General features: G+C 34.6%; 1 protein-coding gene across 2 annotated transcripts in view; it reads left to right on the plus strand.

The window, feature by feature from the left end:
* SCAPER (S-phase cyclin A associated protein in the ER) overlaps positions 1-19,141 on the plus strand; it is a 467,237-nt gene that overhangs the window by 152,392 nt on the left and 295,704 nt on the right. For both annotated transcript variants that reach the window (XM_065871326.1, XM_065871328.1), the window contains 4 exons: positions 3,104-3,246; positions 9,166-9,247; positions 11,280-11,432; positions 12,214-12,321. In XM_065871326.1, coding sequence (XP_065727398.1) covers positions 3,104-3,246; positions 9,166-9,247; positions 11,280-11,432; positions 12,214-12,321 — 486 coding nt within the window. The remainder of the gene's footprint in view (positions 1-3,103; positions 3,247-9,165; positions 9,248-11,279; positions 11,433-12,213; positions 12,322-19,141) is intronic.

Genomic DNA, 19,141 nt, shown 5'->3' on the forward strand with positions numbered 1-19,141 from the left:
TAGTAAGATACTGACTTAATAAAGAATTCAGAGGCCCTCCATCTGCTTTACTTTTATTCTTGAAACATTCACATAAATGTTAAATTGTTAAAGGCAATTGTGATTCTTGTTTTTTGTAAGTGAAATACTAAGTTAATGCTGCCGTCATATATTCTCAATTTCCCTTTTTTGCCATATAAATTATTGATGGATTAGTTTTAAGCCCAGTTTTCTTAGATATTCTGCCTTGTCCTCTTGCCCTAATCTTCTGATTTGTAGGCGTAAAGGGTGGGGTTGCAAAATCCTTTCTTAGGCTGCCATAAACACATCGTCGACTGTGAAACAAAGTACATGGGAGTCTGAGAGGTTTCAGAAGGGTTGAGAGTTAGATATCTTTACAGTTCATTTGCTGTAGGTTTATGCTTTTTATTTGTGAGTATATAGATTTATAATGAATATTATAAAGTTATGCTTCATTTGTTTAATAGATATTTATCGAACTCCTTCCCTGTACAAGATGCTTTTGTGGGGTACAAAGTTTCCTATCTTTAGGAAACTTAAATTTTAGAAAGGAAAACACTAGGTGAATTTACTAATTTTACTCATTAGGTATACAGCTACTAATTTTCTCTTCCACTTATTAAAAACAGAAATTAGAAGATTGGATATTTTTTGAAGTCCAGTTATTTCTATTAGTACAATGTTGGAGTATTTCTTATATCCGTAAAAACAGTCAGCAAGTTGACATCATATTTTTGCGTACAACGTAGCTACATTGCACATACACATAAAGTAATCGTTTGTATATAATATTAATAAATTTCATTTATAAGACCAACTTATAATTTTTAAAAGTATATCCCTCAAGATTTTGGTTTTGTAAAATATGAAATGAAAAGTTCTGGTTTAATTCTTTATATTTAATGCTTTAACCTTTTGCATTTTAGTGTGAAAGTTGTGTTTTCAGACATAATGCAGATTTTTAAAAAATAAATTTGAGTTTAAGGGAAAACTCTTTTGTTCGTGTTTTTTGTTTTTAAATATTTATTTATTTAGGCTGCACTAGGTCTTAGTTGGGGCACATGGGATCTTTGTTGCGGCATGTGGGATCTTTAGTTTCTGCATGTGGAGTTCTTAGCTGTGGCATGTGGACTCATAGTTGCAGCATGTAAACTCTTAGTTGAGGCATGCATGAGGGAATAGTTCCCCAGCCAGGGATCGAACCCAGACCCCCTGCATTGGGAGTGTGGAGTCTTAGCCAATGGACCACCAGGGAAGTCCCTGTTCATGTTTTTTATTGGAGAAAATTTTCTGTACAAGGTTTGATTGTTTTTTACTCTTGAGTTTTTCAGAGAGTATATAACTAAAAAAGTTTCTACATATTATATTTAGTAATGAGAAATAGCTATAACCAGTTCATGAATAGTATGTTAGAAAGTAAAGACTATATTTAAAATCTAATTGTCCACCTGAAACAGTCTGCGATCTGTCAGATGTGCTCTCATGAATTCAGTGCATTCCCTCTAGTTCTCAGGCCCCCTGCCAAAAAAAATGAAAGAAAAGAAATAGGGACACTTTTGTGTTACTACTTTAAAAAGGTTTTCTTCCCCTGGGTAGATACAGCTTGTTGTAGATATAAAGTTACCATTGTGAGCTTATTAGTAACTTAGTTAACTATTAAGAATATTAGCATCTCTCCCCAGTGTTATCTAAACAGAAACTGCTTTAGCATTTCTTTTCTGCTCTCATTTACCGAACACTTTACTATGTACTAAACACTTTGCTAAGTGTTTACCTGTGTTAATAATTTCGATCTGACAGCAAACTGGGTCTCTTTAAGGTAGAATGACTTGCCCAAGGCTATGTAAGTAGTGGTTACTAGAGCCTAGATCAGTGCAGTGTGTTCCATTTATCATAAAGACTAGGGACCAGGAAGATGTTGTGTGAGCTCCCTGGGGGATGGGGATGAATTGAAAGAAATATATCAATACATCTAGTAATATGGTGAAAATTAGCTAAGTACTCCTAGTAGGCAAAAATACACAGGAAGCATATCACAGTATTTTAATGAAGTATCTTCTCCATTAATGATGATGATGATGATAATTATTGAGAATTTAGTATATGCCAACTCCTGTGTAAGTGCTTTTCATGTATTATCTCATGTGTTCTTCACAATATCCTAAGAAATAAGCACTATTGTTACTTGTCTTCCAGAAAACTAAGTCACATATATAATATAACTAGACCAGGGTCACCCAGCTGGTAAATAATGTAATCAGGAAACAAAATCAGGGAATCTAATACAGTGTCCACTCTCTTACCCACTATGCTATATTATAATGCCTCTTTCTCCCTGCCACAAGCTTTTCTTCACTTAAGTCCTATATGGAAGTTTAGTTCAGAAATAAAATCTATTAATTATGCTTTCTTCATCATGTTCTGTTATTTCTATAACCATGTCCAAACACAAGGCTTTAGAAATGATTAACCATAAAATATGTATCAGGTTCTAATAAGATAGTATCTGCTTAAAATAGCATTTATTCTTTTTTTAATAAATTTATTTTATTTTATTTATTTTTAGCTGTGTTGGGTCTTCATTGCTGCGCGCGGGCTTTCTCTAGTTGTGGCGAGTGGGGGCTACTCTTCGTTGTGGTGCGCAGGCTTCTCATTGCGGTGGCTTCTCTTGTTGTGGAGCATGGGCTCTAGGCGTGTGGGCGTCAGTAGTTGCAGCACGCTGGCTCAGTAGTTGTGGCTCCGGGCTCTAGAGTGCAGACTCAGTAGTTGTGGCGCACGGGCTTAGTTGCTCCGTGGCATGTGGGATCTTCCCGGACTAGGGCTCGAACCCATGTCCCCTGCATTGGCAGGAGGATTCTTAACCACTGCGCCACCAGGGAAGCCCAGCATTTATTCTTCTAATTATTTGTAACACTGGTAAATGACATATGAAAACCAGATAGTATTGGTATTTGATTTTATTTAAATTCTGAGAAGCATGCCTAATGACAAGCCAGGGATCTATTTGGCTTGAATATATAAGTATATGTCAAAGCTGTGTCACCTATAATCATTTTCATCTTACACATAATTCTAACATCTTTTAAAATATTTCTGACATTAGGAACGTAAGAGAGCTCTAGAAGCAGAACGGCAGGCCCGTGTAGAAGAATTGTTAATGAAGAGGAAAGAACAAGAAGCCCGAATTGAGCAACAGAGGCAAGAAAAGGAAAAAGCCCGGGAAGATGCTGCCCGGGAAAGAGCTAGGTACTTCATTTGCTATCTTGATTTTGATCCTGATGAACATTTGCAGTGAGTGCATATTCAAATCAAGTCTTGAAGCTATTTGCTGTCATGTAGAATTTTCAGAAAGTGTTACATATACAGAAATGTTATACTGAATTTTGATTTCCAGGAATTAAGACATCCTACTCAAAATGGAAAACTTTTGAAAATTTCTGTTGGATGGGAAACTTGATATTTCAAGATATTTTCAGTTGTAAGAAATAGAATTTGATTCTGGCTAACTTAAGCAAAGTACATTTTAAGTAAAATATTGGGAGTGAAAGTGATAGGTGGTTAGATGACCAGGCTGGGACATGGTGAAGTATCAGAGACTAGGTCCCAGGAGCCACGGCAGTGGTCTTTTGATGGAAACGGTCTGGTCAACATGTTGTCGCCCTGATTATGTTAAATGACACTCAGCAATCCCTACATTTTAAAATCACTTGTTTAAGATTCAAAGACCCAGGAAAAAGCATTTAATTGGCCAAATTGATTTGTGCTTTTTGATCTTGTTTGTGAAATCCTTTTATACCCTGTGTCATAAGATATTCTTCAAAATGTTATAGTTTTTCAGTTTGACACACATTTAGGTTTTAATTCCTTTTAAGATACCTTTTATGTATGGTATGAATCAAAAATATAAATTTATTTATTTGCATATAAATATCCATTTATCACAGCCCCATTTGTTGAAGAGGGTAGCTTTTAAGAGACTATCCTTGCTGCCTGTTCACGGTCAGTTAATCATAGATGTAAGGGTTTATTTCTGGACTCTGTCCTGTTCTTTTGATATCTACATGTCTGTTCTTACTCCAGCACCACACTGTTTTAACTACTGTAGCTTTATAGCAAGTTTTGAAATCAATTAATGTGGGTTCTCTAATGTTGTTGTTCTCTTTCAGAATTGCTTTCCAAATAATTTTTTAGGGTAGGCTTGCCAGTTTCTAAAAAAAGAAAGCTTGCAAGCATTTTTATAGTAATGCCTTGAATCTATAAGTCATTGTGGGAAGAATTGCCATCTTTACAATATTGTATATGATCCATGAATATGGTATGTGTCTCTATCTGCTTTAATTTCTCTCAACAATATTTTTTAGTTTTTAGAAAATAGGTCTTGCATTTCTTTTCTTAAATATTTTCCTAAGTACTCTTTTTGAAGCCATAGTGAATGGAGTTATTTTATTTCATTTTTGTTAGTATTTTTGCTAATATGTAGAAATACAATCAATTTTTTATATATTTTATTTTATAATTTTTTATGATCTTGCACAACTTTCCTATGCGTATTTTCCTATTAGTGTTTTCTTTTTTGCTGTTGTTGTTCCTTAGGATATTTTACATAAAGGCTCATGTCCTCTGCAAATTGAGATTGTTTTACTTCTTGCTTTCTAATACAGATGTCTTTAATTTCTTTTTCTTGCCTTATTACACTGACTAGATCCTACAATATAACATTAATAGAAGTTGTGACATTGTATATCCTTATTCTGTTCTTGATCTTGGGGGAAAACATTCAGTCTTTCGCTATTACGTATGATGTAGTTGTAGGTTTCTCATAAATCCTCATTATCAGGTTGAAGAAGTTCTCTTCTATTTCTAGTTTATTGAGAGTTTTTAGCATGCATGTACTTTGAATTTGGTTAAATAAATGCTTCTTAGGGGGCATTCACTGAAATGATCATGTAGCTTTCATTTTTTATTAATATGGTTTATTACATTAATTAATTTTTGGATATTAAACCAACTTTACATTCCTGGGTTAATTCGCACTTGGTCATAGTGTAAAATCATTTTTATGTGTTGTTGAATTCTTATTAAGGATGTATTCATAAGGAATATTGGTGTGTAATTTTCTTGTTATGTCTTTGGCTTTCATGTCATGGCAATCCTAGCCTCAGAGAATGTGATGGGAAGTGTTTTTTCCTCCACTATTTACAGAAACTCTTTGTGTAGGATTGTTACTTTTTCTTGCTAAATGTTCAATATGCTAGTGAAGCCATCTGGGCTTGGAGTTATCTTTTGGGGAAGACTAAATTACCAAATAAATTTTTCTTAACATGTTATCAATCTATTGAGATTTTTCTGTTTCTTATTGAGTCAGCTTCGGTAATTTGTGTTTTTCTGTGAATTTGTCCTTTTCATCTAAGTTGTGTATTTTTATAAAGTTGTTAATAGCTCCTTATAAGGATTTTAATTTTAACATGATCTATAGTGATGTTCCTCTTTCATTCCTTATTTGCTAATTTATGTCTCTCCTCTCTGTCTCTGTCTTTCTGTCTCTCTGTCTCTTGGTAGTCTAGCTAAAGGTTTGTACATTTTGTTGATCTTTCCAAAAAACCAGCTTTTGGTTTCTTTGAATATCTACATTATGTTTCTGTTTTCTGTTACATTGATTTCTACTTTGATATTTATCATTTCTTTCCTTCTGCTTATTTTGGATTTGATTAGCTTTGCTTTTCCTACTTTTATAAAGTCAAAACTTAGTTGATTAATTTTAGATATTTCTGCATTTCTAATAAAAGCATTTGAATTACCAGTTTTCTTCTTAGCACTTCTTTAATTTCATCTCATCAGTTTTGATACATTGTATTTTTATTTTCATTCAATTCAAGATTTTTTCTAATATTTCTTATGATTTCTGATTCCTGAGTTATTCAGAAGTATGTTATTTAGTTTCCAAATATTTGGAATGTCTCCCGTTTTTCTGTTTTCTAATTAAATATTTTGTGGTTGAAGAATGTTTTCTGTATGATTTCAGTCCTTTTAAATTTATTGAACTTATTACTTTATGGTCTTGAATGTAGACTATCCTAGGGAATGTTCTGTGTGCTCTTGGAAAATACGTGTATTCTGCTGTTTTGGATGAGTGTTCTCTAAATGTCAGTTAAATAAAGTTAGTTGATAGTGTTTAGTCTTCTGTATACTTACTGATTTTCTGTCTAGTTGTATTAATTCTTGAGATAGAGTTATTGAAATCTCCAAAAGTAATTGTTGAATTGTCTATTTTTCTTTTCAGTTTTGACAGTTTTTTGCTTCATGTATTTTGGTGCCTTAGTATTAAAGGCATGTAATTTATACTTATTATAACTCCTTGAAGTATTGACCCTTTTATCATTATGAAATATCCCTCGTTGGGTTTTTTAAAAAATATTTCTTGTCTTAAAGTCAATTTTTCTTCTGTTTTAAATATTGCCATGTTTATTGTTTACATGATATGTCTTTTTCTGTCTAAAGGGAAACATTTTTTTGTGTCTTTGTATCTAAAGTGTGTCACTTATATATAGTTGAGGTTTCTTTTTATATATCTGGCCTTCTATTTTCTGCCTTTTGATTGTTTAGTCCATTCTTATTTAATGTAATTTATTGATATGACTGAATTTAATGTCTGCCATTTTGATATTTGTTTTCTGTATGTCTCAAGTTTTTTTTCTCCTTTACTGTCTTCTTTTTTGTTAAACCAGTACATTTTAAAAATTATTGATTTATTTAGTTTTGGCTGTGTTGGGTCTTCATTGCTGTGCATGGGCTTTCTCTAGTTGCCGCCAGCGGAGGCCACTCTTCGTTGCGGTGCCTGGCCTTCTCATTGCAGTGGCTTCTCTTGTTGCGGAGCCCAGGCTCTAGGCACCCAGGCTTTGGTAGTTGTGGTGCACAGGCTTAGTTGCTCTGTGGCATGTGGGATCTTCCCAGACCAGGGCTCAAACGTGTGTCCCCTGCATTGGCAGGGGGATTCTTAACCACTGTGCCACCAGGGAAGTCCCTCAACCAGTACTTTTTAGGGCATCATTTACATTTTTCTCTTGATTTTAAAAACCGTATTACTTTAGTTATTTGCTTAGTGTTTCCTTTCTTTATTACAGTATTCATCTTGACTTATCACAAACTACTTCACGTTAAAATTAACTTAATTTTGGTAAAATAGAACAACTTTGTTCCAATATAGCACTATGTCTTTTTCTTCTTGTATTGTCATATATATTACATCTATATATGTCATAAACTCAACAATACAGTGTTACGATTTTTTAAATGCAGTCCCACATTTTTCAAAGGAATTAGAATAGAGAAAATGTATTTGTAGATTCCTTTATATTTATCCTCATATTTATCATTTCCTGTGTATTTCATTTCTTTCTGTGGATTCAAGTTACCCTCTGGCATATCTTTTTAGCTAGATGGACTTCCTTCAGTATTTCTTGTAAGGCAGGTTTGCTTTCATTGAATTATCTTGGTGTTTGCTTATCTGGGAATATTTTTATTTTGGCTTCCTTTTGAATGGTAGTTTTGATGGATATAGAATTCTTGGTTTTTCTTTCAGTACTTTGAATCTTCTTACTTTTGTTGTTTCTCATGAAAAGTCGGCCATTAATCATACTGTTTTTCCTCTGTATATGGTGAGTTGTTGGGGTTTTTTTCCTGTTTTCAAAATTTTCTTTTTGACTTTGTTTTTCACCAGTAGGTTGGTTCTCTTCATGATTATCCTACTCTGTACATTAATGCTTTTCATAAAATTTGGAAAGTGGCCACTATTTCTTCAGTTATTTAATTGTCATTTCTCTTCAGTTTCTTCTGAGTTGTAACAGTTTCTCAGTCTTTCCATGGTTTTGATGACCTTGACAGTTCTGAGTAGTGGTTAGGTATTTTGTAGACTTTTCCTCTCAAGATTTGTCTGATGATTTTCTCATGGTTAGACTGAGGTTATGGGTTTTGGGAGGAAGAGCACAGGGGTGAATGTGAATTACCATTTTTTAAATGTCTAAGGTTCATACTGTCACCTTGACTTATCACTGATTTTGTTAACCTTGATCACCTGGCTAAGGTAGTATTTGTCAGATTTCTCCACTGTATAGTTTAAAAATTTCCCTATGCTGTCCTCCTTGGAAGCAAGCCTATGCTGAAGAGATGGGGAGTTATTCTCTACCTCCTTGAGACACAAATTCATACATAAATTATTTGCAGTTCTTCTGTACAGGATATTTGTTCTCCCATTTATTTATTAAATTCCTTTGTTATGTCAACAGGGACTCGTTTATATTTGTATTATACTATGGGTTACAAACCAGTATTATGGTATTTATTTTGTTGCTCAAATTGTTTCACCTTTGGACATTGGAAGCTTTTTTGTTTGACCCCTGCTTGTCTTTGACATACTTCATCATTTTGTTTTTTTGAGTACTTCCTTACTTCCTGGCACTGCAAGATGCTTCAAATTCATCTTATATTTTCCCTGCTCCATCCCTAGAAAGCCATTTGTTTAAGGACTCCTAGTTCCTTTAGTTGGAAAGTTCTTAAAAAACGTTTTCTCTTTCTCTGTTGAGATTCTCTATCTGTTGAATCATTGTCACAATATTTTTGCTTAGGTTGGCATACTTTCTTTTAATTCTTATAATGTATTTATAATACCAAATAAATCTAGCATATGGCCTCATTCAGAGAGTTTCATTTGACTGCATTTTTCTTAAACATGGTCATACTTCTTTGTATGTCTTATAATTTGTTTGTGATTGGTTCCTCTCGTATTCTCTTTGTCTTTGTGAATTTTTACCTTTTCTATTCCTTTCATATTGTTTTATAGGTTTTTGGAAGGGAAAAGAGATAAATATATATTTTCAATATGCCATATTTAAATGACAGCCCAGAGCTAGTATTTAAACCCATTCTTGGGTCCAGAAACCTACTTTTATAAATAATAATTTATTATTTATAAAAGTTGCTTTTATTTGTTGCTTCCCAAATGTTTAATGAGCAATAATATATCTGAGACTTAATAGGCATTCAGAAAAAAATAATTTAAAAAACTCTCTAGAATATATACGCCTATGTGTCCTAATTGTATTTTTTTAACCTCATGAAATTTGTTACTCCAAGTAGTTGAGTTTATAATTTTTAAATATCTTCTTATAGAGACAGGGAAGAACGATTGGCAGCACTCACAGCTGCTCAACAAGAAGCTATGGAAGAGCTACAGAAAAAAATTCAGCTCAAGGTAGGAATATTATATATTTTAATTTGAAATTTTAGAGCTATTTTAATGTAGCATGAGATTAAAATTTTATCGATTTAATTACTTGTATAATAACTGAATTAGGGGCTTCCCTGGTGGCGCAGTGGTTGAGAGTCCGCCTGCCGATGCAGGGGACACGGGTTCGTGCCCCGGTCTGGGAAGATCCCACATGCCGTGGAGCGGCTGGGCCCGTGAGCCATGGCCGCTGAGCCTGCGCGTCTGGAGCCTGTGCTCCACAACGGGAGAGGCCACAACAGTGAGAGGCCCGCGTACCGCAAAAAAAACCCCAAAAAACTGAATTAGGGCTTCCCTGGTGGCGCAGTGGTTAAGAATCCACCTGCCAATGTAGGGGACATGGGTTCAAGCCCTGGTCCGGGAAGATCCCACATGCCACGGAGCAACTAAGCCCGTGCGCCACAACTACTAAGCCTGCTCTTTAGAGCCCGGAGCCACAACTACTGAAGCCCGTGCACCTGGAGCCTGTGCTCCGCAACAAGAGAAGCCACTGCAATGAGAAGCACACGCACTGCAACAAAGATTAACCCCCACTCGCCACAACTAGAGAAAGCCCACGTGCAGCAACAAAGACCCAATGCAGCCAAAAATAAATCAATAAAATAAATTTATTAAAAAAAGAAAAGAATCAGTCATATTTCTTTTTAAAAAACTGAATTAATTTGAATTCCTAATATCAGTATTTGGAGAATAAGACATATGGTTTTGGCTATGATCAATTCCAACTCAACTATCTGAAAACTGAAATTATTTTAGTAAGATAAAGCAATTGACAGAAATAATGTAAAGGAATTTTAGCATTTCTTGATTTTAGTACCTAATTTGTTAATGACTTGAAGACATTACTACTAGCTTTCTTATATTCATAGACTTTAAATTATTTAGAAATAAACTAAAAGATTATTTCAATGTTTATGAATTGCACAGTTGTTGCTTGGGAGATTATGATAAGCTGATATTTTCTAGAAAATCTTTACCATTAGTAGTTTCTAGCAGTATGAATATTTTACCTTGTGTCACAATTATTTACATGTTGGGTTTTCACAGGGGTAGTAAATTCCAGGGAGTAGAGAACCCTATTTTACTACTTGCATAGCTCTAGAACTTTATCATGTATTTAAATTTAATGCAGCAAATATTTATTGAGTCTTGTGCTAGGCATGGGGATACAGAGATGAGTAAGACATGGTTCTCAGTTTCAAGAACTCAATCTAGTGTGAGATTCAGATGCTAAGCAGATAATTTCCATATGGATAGAGTGCTATGGAGTGCTATGAAAGTACAGAGGAGGATACTAAGCTAACATGAAGAATTTCAGAAGTCAGGGAAATAATTTTAGAGAATAATTTGTGAGCTGAATCTTGAAAGAAAGACAAATTGAATAGGTAGATGGGTGGGATGGCATCCAGCCGTATGAAATGGTATGAGCACAAAGTCAGAAGTCTGAAATAGTGTTTTTTAGTTGGTTTATTTTTTGTTTTCTGGGAAGTCACTGGAGTCGATGTGGGTAAAGGTCTGTGTCATGATGGGCCTTGTCTGCTGTGAGGATGAGCTTGGTCTTTACCTGTGGGGCAACATTTCCCATAGTGTGTTCCAGGAAGTGCTTCTCAAAAGTATGTTGTCGTCAAATAAGTGTGTAAAATGTTGCTTAGTGTAAGCTAGGTTTATTGAGTCATAATGCACAATGACAAGCTGGAGTAAGTAAGTAGCTTTAACTTAATATTTTCCAAGTTTATTTGACCATAGAACCTCTTCCACAAAATATCAATACTTATTAATAACCCACAGTGTAATTCCATGAAGTACACTTTAGGAAATGTTACTGTGCATGTAGGAGATATTAAAGGGCTTTATTTAGATTCTTGTCCTCAGTGTCCAAGTTAATACTGAATTAAGACATTTTGTTATATTAGAAAGTTTAATGGAAATATTACTTTTTCAAGTTCTCAGTATAACTTGAATAAATTTCTGTATTCTCACACTTCGACTTCATTTACAGCATGATGAAAGCATTAGAAGGCACATGGAACAGATTGAGCAAAGAAAAGAAAAAGCTGCTGAGTTAAGCAGTGGACGACATGCAAATACTGATTATGCCCCCAAATTGACCCCTTATGAAAGAAAGAAGCAGTGTTCTCTCTGCAATGTCCCGGTAGGTTGTCAGTATCAGTATTGTTACGATACGTTATAATTTATTTACTAAAGTTTATTAAACTATGGAAATATATTCTCCCACTCTTTTAAAAGTCATACTAAGGCATCTGCTGACTACCATGGATTTCTTTTATGATTTTTATGCAAAGTAAGTAGTACAAAAATAGTATCAGCAGTTAGGAGTAGTAGTGCAAAGAACCAAAGCATGCAGTTGCTGCTAAAATGGATGTATACCTGCTTAATGATAGCCCAAGTCAATATTTTTGGGTATTATGACCACAGAAGAAAAGGAACATTTTCAGTGCTGAAACTTGATACTTAGAAGAAATGATACTCTGTTAAGGTTGGCTTTGATGACATGCCTTTTTGACCATGTGTCTTCTGGATCAGAGGTCCCCAACCTTTCTGGCACCAGGGACCAGATTTCGTGGAAGACAGTTTTTCCATGGATAGGGGAGGGGGGATGGTTCAGGTGGTAACGGAAGCGACGGGGATCGGCAGATGAAGCCGCTCACTCGCTGGCCGGTCACCTGCTGCCTTTCACCTCCTGCTCTGCGGCCCAGTTCCTAAGAGGTCCAGTAACGGTCCGCGAACCCGGGGTTGGGCACCCCTGTTCTAGAGGATTCTCAGAATTGTATTCTAAAGAAAATATTTTTAAGACTAATATGTAAATGCTAGAGTGATCGCAACTTGCATATAGTATACTGGATAGAATGTGTAATATTTAAAGTAAGATATAATTATATGTTCATTACATTGCTTTGATTTTATGCTTTTAGATCTCTTCAGAGGTGTATCTTTTTAGCCACATTAAAGGAAAAAAACACCAGCAAGCTGTGAGAGAAAATAGCAGCATCCAAGGGCGTGAACTTTCAGATGAGGAAGTGGTAAGCTTTAATTTTGTTCATTTATTGAGTACCTTCTATGTTCTTTTCTATTATGAAGAAATCCATGTTCATATGTATTTCTGTGATTATTTAAAACTATATTTAATATTTAATTACTACAATATAGTATACAAATGTCCTTATTTTAGTATATATATTAAAAGAAACATAGAAATAAGAATTTAATACTGTTTATATAATTTCAGTGCAAAAAAAGGTTTATGGTATTTTAATAATTTAAAAATATTAATAATTAAAATTTTTTAATAATTTTATTTAGTGATGTTCTGTGTTTCTTGGAAAACAGTTAACAATATAAAAATCATATAAATTGATAATTTTGTATCAGTACAATACTTAGAAATTTTTGGAAATGCATTATTTATCTACCTATAATTGCTATTTACATGGAATTTAGATTTGTATAAGTAGTTTTATATATGTTTTTCATTCGACTGTTATTGAGATATGTATGACATTACTAATCTCTGAATTTGTTGGTTCTATTTTTAATAGAAAATTTCTAAACATACCCAAAGATGAGAAATTCATGTTTGTCAAGCATCTTTTAAGATGTCCAGGAAAGGTTATTGTGGTTCTTTGAGAGCCGTACTTGTGTGTATGTGTACATGTGTGTTTAACTCTTTTTTGAAGTAGAGCATATATTAATAGAATACACAAATTTAAAGTATATAGCTTGATGAATTTTTACATTTGTTCCACTCATATCAGCACATAAATAATTTCTTGAACCCCAGAAGGCTCCCTCATGCCCCATCTCAGTCGTGCCCCCAAAAGGTAACTGTTCTCTGACTACTAGCACAATCAGTTAGTCTTGCCTGTTCTTGAACTTCATATAAATGATATCATACAGTATGTACTTTTTGTACCTGGCTTCTTTCACCCATCCTTAAGTCTGTGAGATTGATCCCTAATGTTTATATGAAGCTATAGTTCATTCTTTTTCTTGGGTTTTTGTCAGTGCTCTCCAGGCAAAGACCATCAAGAACACATCTACAGTTGAATAAAATTAGGTTTATTGACTTGTTAAAAGAAGGGAAAATGCACACTATGGGAAGTTGTAGTTTCTCAATAATGTGTTAGAAAGGACTTATTATAGGATTTGGATCTTTGCTAGGTGACCTGGAGGTGGGGGGGAGTGTTCAAGGACATGGGACTTTGCTCTGGAATGGATGCTGTCAGGAAGCAGGGGTAATTCTGTGGATGGTTCTTAATAAATCTTACCTAGGTAGGAGGAACAAAGCTGCTGTTTTCTCCTAAGTTTCTGGATATGACCAGTGTTTGAGGGGAAATTGCACATGGTTAATTTGGCTCACTTCTTTATGATTCCTCCTTTTAAGGATTTTTGCCCCTCAAGTTCCAACTGTTTTGACAGCTCTAAACCAAATTCTGTCTCCTCAGCTTAGTTAGACTGCCACTTTCACCTTGCACTGTTCTCTCATGCCAAAAATTGGCATAAGCCCTTAGGGAAAAATCCAGAGTGAATGTGGAGCTCGCCTCATGTGCTTCCCTCCTTTTAGGGATCATGGTCTCTCAAGTTCTGGCTGTGTTGGCTGTTCTTTAATGCCTTTAATTAGATGTTTTGTATATTTTGTGCAACTTTTGGAGTTGGAAGATTAGTCCAGTATAAGCCAGTCACTGTGGCTGAAATTGGAAGTCTTTAAATGTTTAACTTCTGTAATATCCATTGTTTGACATAATGCTTGACACATAGTATGGTATTTAATAAGAACTCATTTAGTTGAGTTGAACTGAAAGGTTATACAGAATGGCTTTAGGTACCATTAATAAAGGTGAAATAAAAAATGGAACTAATCATCTATTTAGTTTACCTGAAATAATTTTTTTGCCTTTTAATCAAATCACATGGGTATTTTAAGAGAGAGTAATATGGATTTTTTTTTTTACTTGAATCATTCATGTGATTATCCCCATTCTCTACTTAAGTTTACTGTTTAGAGCTAGAGTCAAGTTTATGTGTGTTCCACTATGAAAAAAAATTCTCAGTTGCTTCATTAATTAGAATTTAATTATTCCCATTATAAAGGAAATTCTTCCACTTACAAAAATTGTTTGTAACTAAGTTCTCTTAATAAAAAAAACTAAATATATTATTCAATTTACAAAAAAATATTTTAAATTTTTGTGGAGCACTGCTATTATGTAAACTGGAATCCAAATTTTATGTGTTTTTATCTCAATGAGAGAAGTAGAGAAGGAAAGAATATTTAATTCATGTACTTTGGAAGAAAAATGTTTAATATTATCTAACTTTTTTAGCTACTAAAGCATAGTTTGATGTTTAGCTGCTGTGGTTTGAGATTTGATCGATGTATTCATTTTGTGTACTGTTTCAGTATAAAAGTATTAAATTTTCTTTAAGTTCTCAATTCATGTAGTTATTCTTGGTTATAGCCCACTTTTCCTGAAAACAAGTGTGCAATGTAGTTGTGTAATACAGAAAGGCAATTTTATATTTACACACACACGTCATTTTAATCAGCAAAGGTATCTATAGTAAACATACTTGTTCTACTTAAAGTTATTACTTGTCATCTGTGATGTCTTTATATTATATACACTTTATCTGTGACCCTTCTTCTTTGACATATAAGATTTTATTTATACCACCTCTGACCTAATAAAATTGGACCTTTGACCTTATGCACTTGACATATCAGATAACTTACTCTTGATCTCTGACACATTTTGTTTCAAGCCTGTTAAACATAATAGGTAGCTGCCCAGCAAGAAAGGTTTAATGTTTTGTGTTTTTATTGTAATTTGACCAGGAAATTTTTATGTTTCTTGAGACTTCACAAAAAGAGCTGTTACATGTTTGATTTTTTTTCTCTTTCATCATCTTAGAATGCAAACGATAAAAGTACGTGATTTTTAAAGGTCAAAAGAAACTGGTGCTAGTTTAAATACATTCCAAAATTTAATTTTTCAGCACATTACTAGAGAAATAGTAAAGTATTAGTTATAATTAAAACTCTGATCTCTTTTGTGATCCTGTTTTCACACTCTATGAGGAAGCTGATAGTGATTTTTGTGGGACTTGCATAAAGTACATTTAAACCCATATAGAAAATGAAATTAAAAAGGTTTAAAAAATTTTTTTAAGTTATCCATTTCTGTGTTTGTGAGACTTCTTGGCTCTAAAAGCATATACATTATATCTGTTTGTCAACCATGTTATTTAAATATAGAGAAAATAATAGTTTATTTTCATTTAACTCATGGAAAGTATGAAAACAACTTTTATGAAGAATCTTAAGTTATAATTTATTGAATTATTGGTTGTGTGAATCACACACAACCAAGTGTGATTTTACAAATCCCAAATTAGTATTTCTGCTTGGAAAATTATGCTAATTAGGTGATTGAAGGAAAAAATGAAAATTTTAATTAGTAAAAATATAAAGATATCACTGTATTTAATGGGATATAAGCCAATCTCTTTGGCTAGAGTGTGCCTGGCATTGATGTGGAAGAAGTAGTAAAGGGCTTCCCTGATGGTGCAGTGGTTAAGAATCCACCTGCCAATACAGGGGACACGGGTTTGAGCTCTGGTCTGGGAAGATCCCACTTGCCGCGGAGCAGCTAAGCCCGTGTGCCACAACTACTGAGCCTGCACTCTAGAGCTCGCAAGCCACAACTACTGAAGCCCCCGCGCCTAGAGCCCGTGCTCCTCAACAAGAGAAGCCACCACAATGAGAAGCCCGCGCACCACAAGGGAGAGTAGCCCCCGCTCACCGCAACTACAGAAAGCCCGCACACAGCAGCGAAGACCCAACGCAGCCAAAAATAAATTAATTAATTAAAAAAAAAAAAAGAGGTCGTAGATGTCTCCCAGAATTGATGGCAGTCTGAGAAATAACAGATAACTCCGTAATTCCTAATAGATTCATTTTCTTTTTACTTTGGTTATTACGTTTGTAGAAGCACAAGTATTTACTCTCTTTTTATAATCATGTTATGAAAATATCTTCTTTGCCTTTCAACAGAAAATCAAGTCAAATTAGAAAACTAGAACTCATTTAGAATGGATCTTCATTTCCCCCCAATACTTCAATAAGTACATTTTATGTTAGTTTGAGAAATGATGTAAAAACATCTTACCCTTTCTTATAAGACATAGTTTCCATTGCCTTCATTTTCTGTTTAATAGGATGGGAAAATTTTTATAGTTGTGTGTGTATATAATTCACACACACATATAGCTGATTGTTAATGTGTATATTTCTTCTCACTTTTGGAATTCTTATGGTGGTAAATTCACTCACATTGTACCTGGGATTTGCAGAGAATATGTAGCTATCTATCTATAGCCGATTTAGTCTTCTTCGTTGGTTCAAGGAAGAAATTTTTTTTTTTTTTAAGGAAGAAATTTTAAGTAGGCAACCAGTTTATTTTAAACCTTAGTTTGATCCGGTAATTTACTTAGTTTCCATAGTTAGTACCCAGCCTCTTTTATAACAATCCTTGGTCCCCATCCTCTTGCTTATTTCCTTAAGGTGGCATCTTTGCGTATCGAAGTAAGAGTATGGCATATGTAACCCCATGTTAGGAGGAAAAGTTGGGATCGTACTACATCGTATCTTCTGTCTTTTCTGATTTCCAGTGTGAGTTGCTTGTTTACCTGTTCACTTAGTTTACTTAGGGCCACTGATCTGGAAGGGTGGCTAGTGAACTCTTGATCTATTCTTTCTACTTGGAGCATCAGCCATTTATTTACCTCCTCCTGATCAGGCCACCCCTCAGTTCTCTCTGTTTTCATATCTCTGAGACTTTACCATAACCTGCATTCTGGCCCCTGGCATCCTACTGGCTTCTATCACATGAGAAGTAAGGGCATTTGGGGAAAGCTAAACCACACAGCACGGCCATATTAATGGACCATACCCTATTTGGTGCCAGGGACACCTAGAGAGACAGTTTCTTTTGAGAATCAAAATAATACTTTTGTCATTACTCTGATTTAGCTAACACACCTATCTCCCTTGGGACATATTTTTTTTCCTCCTTTCATCTCCAATTTTTTTTGGCTAGAAAGAAGTAAAATTTACTTTAACCTCTCTTTCCTCCTTATTCTAACCAAGTAACTAAGCCTTAAGGTTGCAAAAGGGAACTTTCTCCATACTTTGAAGTAAATGCTATAGGAATCCTCCAGGCTTGATTATTGACATGCTAAAGGGCAAAGTAAATAAATTTATTAAACCTCAGGATATTAGCTTGGCTTATAAAACTCTTGTCTTGCTGCATATATCTGTTCTGCATATCTAAAGTTGATTATAAGGTGCTTTTTTTCTTTTATTTATTTTGGAACAAATTCTAATCACCTGTTTAGCTGGGTTGAAATGGGCAAAGGCCATGTGCTAAGAAAGGTAAAATGGATAATCACATTAATAATTTTGAAATACTACTCCAGTGATACCTGTTTCTCATGCTTCTTCTAATGTTAAGTGTTGTGCTTTCACTGCTAATAATCACTGTCTCAGTATTTCTTCCACTGATCTTTGCTTTTAAACAGTTGCTCTATTATAAAATGCATTTTTAAATAGGTAACAAATAACTGCAGTTTAGAAACTTAAACTATGTAGTTTTGGATAAAATTTCATTCTGTGACTCTTAGCTCTCAAAACACTGTTAACCTGTACAAATGTGAAAAGCCATTTCAACCATATTTTCCTGCCTGAGTCCTTGGTGCGTGTATACTGTAATACATGCTACTTTTCTTTTGCATCATGGTAGTTGCCTAAATTTCATAGTTTACTTAAACTAATTAAGATTATTTTTTCCTTTTGGCATCTGCTTAGTTGAAGTTTAGAATGGAGTTTTCTAGATGATATATTAAGTGTTAAAGGTTATACTTTTTTAAAATATAAATTATTTATTTATTTATTCATTTTTGGCTGTGTTGGGTCTTTGTTGCTGCACGTGGGCTTTCTCTAGTTGCGGTGAGCAGGCGTTATTATTCGTTGCGGTGCGTGGGCTTCTCATTGCGGTGGCTTCTCTGTGGAGCATGGGCTCTAGGCATGCGGGCTTCAGTAGTTGTGACACATGGGCGCAGTAGTTGTGGCTTGTTGGTTCTAGAGCGCAGGCTCAGTAGTTGTGGCACACAGGCTTAGTTGCTACGCGGCATGTGGGATCTTCCCGGACCAGGGCTGGAACCCGTGTCCCCTACATTGGCAGGTGGATTTCTAACCACTGCACCACCAGGGAGGTCCCTATAATATGTTTTTGGCAGTTATTTGCAACAGGTATCCATTGCCTTTAAGAAATTAATTACATACCTAAACGCTATTGTTTTATAAAAGACAACTCTTAAACTCCTTAAACTCTTAATCCAGATCATGGTAGCTAGGAATGACTAGAACCGTGGCTAGTTCTATACATTCACAGAGTATAGGCTGATACTTTCCCATCTGGCTCTTAAGTGTCAATTACAAGGAGCTGCAGAATTGTGTCCATGGGTGATGTTAAAAGATCGGAGCAACTGTGATCACCATTTCTCAGCTGCTGTCTTTCAGTTGGATGATGGAGGATCTGAAACAGGGTTACAGTGAGACAAATTTATACAGCTCAAGCTGCTTCTACTTGAATATGCTGTAAAAATTTTATAATATGTATTTCTTTATATAGAAATTTTATGCCTGCATAATCTTGAAATCCATAGTGTGATGATTTCATGTGGGAGGGATAAAGGAAATGAAAGATTTATTGATAGTTTATGAGAGGGAACATTGCTGCCCTAATGAGGATAGATGACAAATTTAGCATTTTACGTGCCTAA

This window comes from Phocoena phocoena, chromosome 2 (genome assembly GCF_963924675.1).
Source record: "Phocoena phocoena chromosome 2, mPhoPho1.1, whole genome shotgun sequence".
NCBI lineage: Eukaryota > Metazoa > Chordata > Mammalia > Artiodactyla > Phocoenidae > Phocoena > Phocoena phocoena.